General features: G+C 41.8%; 1 protein-coding gene across 1 annotated transcript; it reads right to left on the reverse strand.

Annotated features, from left to right (window-relative positions):
- Positions 1-1,127: 1,127 nt before the first annotated feature.
- On the reverse strand, positions 1,128-2,675 carry LOC140913615 (carbohydrate sulfotransferase 9-like). The gene is made up of 2 exons (XM_073350342.1): positions 2,570-2,675; positions 1,128-1,972 (listed from the first exon to the last, which is right to left on the reverse strand). Exons 1-2 carry the CDS (start codon positions 2,673-2,675, stop codon positions 1,128-1,130), a joined length of 951 nt encoding a protein of 316 aa, XP_073206443.1.
- Positions 2,676-5,843: the final 3,168 nt, after the last annotated feature.

A 5,843-nucleotide genomic window follows, 5' to 3' on the forward strand; every position in this document is an offset into this window, starting at 1 on the left:
GTTCTTCTGATCCCCAAAGGGCCAGCCACATTACCAGATCAAGACTAGTTTGGATATTACCCAAAATACCATGCTGCCAGGCAATCATTTAGTATCTAAAACCAAAGGTTTATTAGAAAAGAAAAGAACAAGAAGAGAGTTGTTAGATGGTCAAAGCAATCAGATACATACATATGACTTCAGAGTCCATATATCAGGTTCTTTGCAGCCTTGGTCGGTTTGCTGATTTGTAATGTCCCTCTGGAACACATCTAAAGATTGGATGGGTCTATCAGTCCTTTGTTCAAAGCTTCAGTTTGTAGTGAATCATAGAATCATAGACTATTAGGGTTGGAAGAGACCTCAGGAGGTCATCTAGTCCAATCCCCTGCTCAAAGCAGGACCAACACCAACTAAATCATCCCAGCCAGGGCCTTGTCAAGCTGGGCCTTAAAAACCTCTAAAGATGGAGATTCCACCACCTCCCTAGGTAACCCATTCCAGTGCTTCAGAAGTTACTCCAGAGGTGAGAAGCACGATTGAAGATGAAATGGAGATGATGCAGCTGCCTTTTTATATTCTCTTCCATGTGGCTTATACATCTTTTGTCCCAAACACAAGCTCATAGCACATGGGCATGGAAAAGTACTTGGAGTCCCCTGTCCATAGGCATATCCCGACATGTCCTGCTGACTCATAGATGTAGCCCCTGGCTTCTCTCAAAGAGTTCATTGTACAGTTGATTCCCCTTGATGGGCTATCAAGGAGACTGGGTCGTGCTGGTGTTCATCTGTCTGGGGATGTCACCCAGATACACAGCACAAGTTTGAGATATCAATGAACCATACATTTATAACTCATGATACAAAGATGATACATACATATGCACAAGCTTAGCATATTTAGCAAATCATACCTTTTTCATTACATGGCATATTTGGTATAAGATTCATTACAATGTTGTAATATTGGTACTGATAATATAATAAAGGATGTCCCATATTCCATACAACATTACATGAGTGCCTACAACAAATAGCTTTATGAGCTACAAAACAATAAGTGCTTGACTGCTACCATCAACCACCTGTAATCATCTGTGTAGACAAGTTCATGTGATACAGTATGAATAAAAACTGCCTTTCGGTTCATACTGTATCAGTCTTGTAAAGGTTCATTTTCAAATCATAAGGATAGTTAAACAAAGTAAAATCCATCTGGTACAGCTTCTTGATCTTTTGAATTTGCTCTGCACTCAGCTTTCTGAGATATTCGAGGGTGATATCATCACTAGTACGTTTCTCTGAGTCATACTTCTTAAAGTTAGGGTAGTGCATATCCTCTGGGGCTCCAATGTTCCTGAGAACATGTTCAGAATCTTGCTCCAAGGTCTCAAACTTCCCCATAATGTCATAGTGAATGTTGCAAGGATCACAGAGTAGAAACATTGGTTTCCAGTGAATATCCAAAAGTTCTTGGTTTTTTGTCAGAATAAAGTTAACAAACTCCTGGAAAGTCACCTTTTCAGTCGAATTTTTGTTTTTCCTGCACATGGCCTTGATCTCATTTGCCAAAGTGATACTATAGTATGGCTCAGAGTGCAGAAGTTTGTCTCTGTAAGCTGAAACCAACCGTTCCAGGGGATCTCTGGTGAACATCACTTTGGTGTAACTGGTCAGCAATTTCGCCTGATAGTCAGAAGGGTAAGAACTCAGCCTCTTTATCAGTGGGGTTTGGTGGATGAGATCATGGTTGACTTCATTAGCCTTTCTGCTCAGGTTCATTGTGAGGAGAAGGATGATTCTCTTCCAATTGGAGCAGCCCACCTTGGGCACCTCACAGTAGATGAGCTTGTGGTTATGCTCCACAAAGATCTGTCTTGCAATCGTATGTTTCAGTTTGCTTTGTGAATGAGAAAGGTTGTTCATCAAGCAGGTGGAGTTCAGTGTGTCTTTGCGATAGACTTGACTCATCAGCCAATCTTCCTTAGGAACTGGAAGAGAAGATGTGTGCAAGAAAGGAAGTTAAACTATCAGTGTAAAAAGAAAAGGAGTACTTGTGGCACCTTAGAGACTAACAATTTTATTTGAGCATAAGCTTTCATGAGCTACAGCTCACTTCATCGGATGTAAAGTAATTTTGTGGAATTCTCTTTTCATTCAGAAAATCATAGAACTCAAATTAACCCCTTGAGGAACTAAAATTGTAGCTCAGGATTAACATGAATCTCTAGTTCACTGTCACTTGTCTACACACATTATAACAGGCATGCAACACAAGCTACCGTGATTATTAAAAGGCTTGTTAGCAGGAGAACTTGGGAAATGAATGGCAGGAGGAATATTCTTAGGGAGAATCCTGCCATGCATCTTCAAACACTTAACTTCAGTGGCAAATGTGGCTTTTTGTGGCATTCTCTTCCCTACTCATGCCACAATAACTAAGAATCTGTTAGGCCAGGCCCCTCAGATATTTTATTTGTATTATTTGTACATGCACCCTCATTGTGCTACATATTTTATATGATCCAAAAAGATGGTCTCTGTTCCAAGAAACACAAAATCCTTCTATCTATATATTCTTTACTTACTCATCATTTTTGTTTGCCGCTTGTAGAATACCCCAGAAAGAAGAATTCCAAGAATGAAAATTAGGACAAGAAAAATGAACACCTTCTGGAGCACCTTGTCCACCATGTTTTCCCAGGAAGGAGAAGGATGTGGCCTTTGTGCAGGGAATCTGTCTTCCTAGCTACAAGAAAATGAGAGATAGTTTATTGTATGACTTTTACTACAAAAATATCACATGCTACAAAGAGCATAAGAGGTCAGAGAGTCAGTGAGGTGCCAGGAATGTGCTGTAAAGAGGTTATTTATTCTAACCAATGTATATCATATATGTGATATATTTTCTGTAACAAAAATACCTTATGAGCTGGTGTGCCAGGTCCAACCTCCCCTCCAGATGGCACAGGCCTACCCATTCTAAAATAAATCTGGGCCCATGCTCCCTCACACCTGCTGTATAGTCCATGCAGTGCTGGAAAGTTCCGCATACATCTATGATGGACTTTGGCCATGTCTACACTACAAACTGTGGTCAACACAAGTCAGTCGGAAAATAGCTGCTACATTTAGTGTATCACTCATGTTCATCCAGACTTGGCTGCTTGCCTCCGCACATCACCAGGAGTACTTGTGTCAAAGCAAAGTGCGGTCACCATGAGTAGGTATCCCAGGGACCATACACCATCCTCCAGTCCAATGCCTATTGGAGAATTTTCACAATGTGTTCTGGGGCACACAAGAGTGACGCAGGAGGGACTGGAAGCAAAGGGTCAAGTTCCCAGCATGCAACTTTCTGCATCCCATAATGCCACCCCTGTCCCATAATTTTTGCACCTTTTTAAAAAAATCCCATAAACATGTACAGCTCTTATCACTGTCAGCAGCGGTGGATTAGCCACTGAGCCAAAGGGGCCCATGCCCAGGGACCCCAGCCAATTGGGGAGCCCTGGAAAAAATGGGTGCCCCCACACCCCAACCCCACTCGCCGGCAGGAGCACTGGGCAGATGGTGTGGGGCAAGCACCCATGTCCTGACCCCATTTTCCCAGAGGAAGTAAAGGGAGGGAGTGGAGGGGACTACAGGCAGAAGGGGTGGGGAGGTGCCCCCACTTGCTCTGGGCCAGAGGCCCACAAAACCCTAATCCGTCTCTGGCAGCCATCTCTGACAAAATCATGAGCCCACACAGCTCTGCACTATTGTCATGAACATTGCAAAGAGAGGACAAATGATCCTCCAGTATTTGCAGAGCTGCAGGAACTACCACAGGAAGTGCCAGAACAACATGGGACATGACAATTTCTGTGCTGATACTTTGTAACCAATATAACAAAAAAAAATTCAGGGTTGTTGGTGGCATTCACAGAGCAGCTGCCAGTGATGGAGAACCGCTTCTGGGTTTGAGAAAAAAATATTGGCTGGTGGGATTACTTTGTAATGCAGGTCTGGGATGATGAGCAGTGGCTGCAGGACTTTAGGAAGCACAAAGCCACATTCCTGGATCTGTGTGCTAGCTCACCCCTGCCCTTCAGCCAGGGCCAATCAGAGGGGGGGGGAGGCAGGAGGGCCATTTGGCCTCCACCTCAAGCTCAAAGGGGACCTCACATTTAGACACTTGTTAATTTTTTGGCATTTGATAAGTTTTGCAACTTGTTTTATGTGCAGCCCTATTGGACCAAAATGTGACACACTCTCTCTCTCAGGGGGAGGGATAGCTCAGTGGTTTGAGCATTGGCCTGCTAAACCCAGGGTTGTGAGTTCAATCCTTGAGGGGGCCATTTGTGATCAGAGCAAAAATTGGGGATTGGTCCTGCTTTGAGCAGGGGGTTGGACTAGATGACCGTCTGAGGTCCCTTCCAACCCTGGTATTCTATGATTCTCAGCTTAGAGCTGCAAATTTAAGCAAATGAGAGATGTGATTTGGTAAAAGACATAATTTTTTTTGTTAACTGATATAGATTTTGTCATATTAAAGAATTAAAAATGTTCAGAAATATTAATAAAAATATATTGGTTCTGATGGCACAAGATTAGACCGTGATGAACATGTCCTCGCAGATCAGCTGATTATATAAACAAACCACTACTAGGGGCTGGTGCTGGATCGAGTACATGTTGAAAGATAGAGAATTGTTACATTTTAGTGTCTTTATAGTTTTATGTCTAGTTGACTAAGGAATTATTTATGTGTGAGAATTCCTCATTATTATCTTCATATGGTAGCTAAAAGAGGTAACGGGTTGGTTGGTTGAGCCCTAGCTTGGTAGCTTGGCCATCATCATAGGCTTTCATAGTCTATAGGCCCAGATTCAAAGTGAAAATTTGTGAGGACAGTCTTGTACAGTGAGTTTCGTAAGGACACACATTTTAAATTTTTGGACATTATCCCTCTGTCTGTATCTGTGTCTGTGTTTACTATATATATGTTATTCCTTTGTCTTCAGTTCAGCCTGTTATATTATACCTTACATGCTTGAGTTTTGGTTCAGTGATAAGGACCTGTATGACTGTTTCATTTTGTGTTCTTAATTAGTATTCCTTCATTTTAAGTCTTTTCAACATTTGTGTACCATTCAGCATTTGTGTACATGTTTACAGTAGAAGATTTCAAGTGTAGATAAGCTACTTATTTACAGCAGAATATTTCAAGTGTGGATAGGCTACATATTGACCAGATAGATCACTATGAAGAGGAGATCTGAAAGTGGTGCAAGCAAGAGACATCAAAAACAACTGAGTGAAGCAGCAGCTAAGAGCTCAAAGCCAGTAACTTCATTTCTCAAACCACTCAGACATACACCTTACCCAGCAAACAATGCTACAGATAATGAAAACTCCACAACTGCAACAGGTGATATTTCAATGCCAATACCTGAACATGAGGACAGTAGTCAAGAAGGAGATGTGCCAACAGTAACAGATGCAGCAGAAGATCCTGTGTACGATTAAGAAACTCAACAGCAACAGGAAGATGTAGATCTTAAGCAGCAAGAGCAATTCATGAGTTCTACAGGTTTGACTGTGACTGACATTGGAATTCTTGACAAGAGCAATGCTGCCAAAATGCAATCTTTTCTTCAAATTAGTTGTTTTGAAATTCCAAGTAACATTCCATAAGATGCTAATAATCATGCTTTCCCTGCTTGTCTGCTGACGAAAACTCTTCCAAATGGTCAGACCTACATAAGAGACTGGTTATACCGGAGTACGGAAAAACAATATCTGTACTGTGCACCCTGCTTCATTTTGAACAAAAGTGCTGCAAATGCATCACTTCTCTCTGATCAATCAGGATGGAGC

The sequence above is a fragment of the Lepidochelys kempii genome, chromosome 6 (genome assembly GCF_965140265.1).
Source record: "Lepidochelys kempii isolate rLepKem1 chromosome 6, rLepKem1.hap2, whole genome shotgun sequence".
In the NCBI taxonomy this organism is placed as follows: domain Eukaryota; kingdom Metazoa; phylum Chordata; order Testudines; family Cheloniidae; genus Lepidochelys; species Lepidochelys kempii.

Bases quoted from the DNA above. Each gene is read 5' to 3' on its own strand.
- LOC140913615 (XM_073350342.1), bottom strand. From the start codon at position 2,675: ATGGTGGACAAGGTGCTCCAGAAGGTGTTCATTTTTCTTGTCCTAATT. The intron at 1,973-2,569 runs GTAAGTAAAGAA...CTTCTCTTCCAG, and splicing joins GCGGCAAACAAAAATGATGA to TTCCTAAGGAAGATTGGCTG.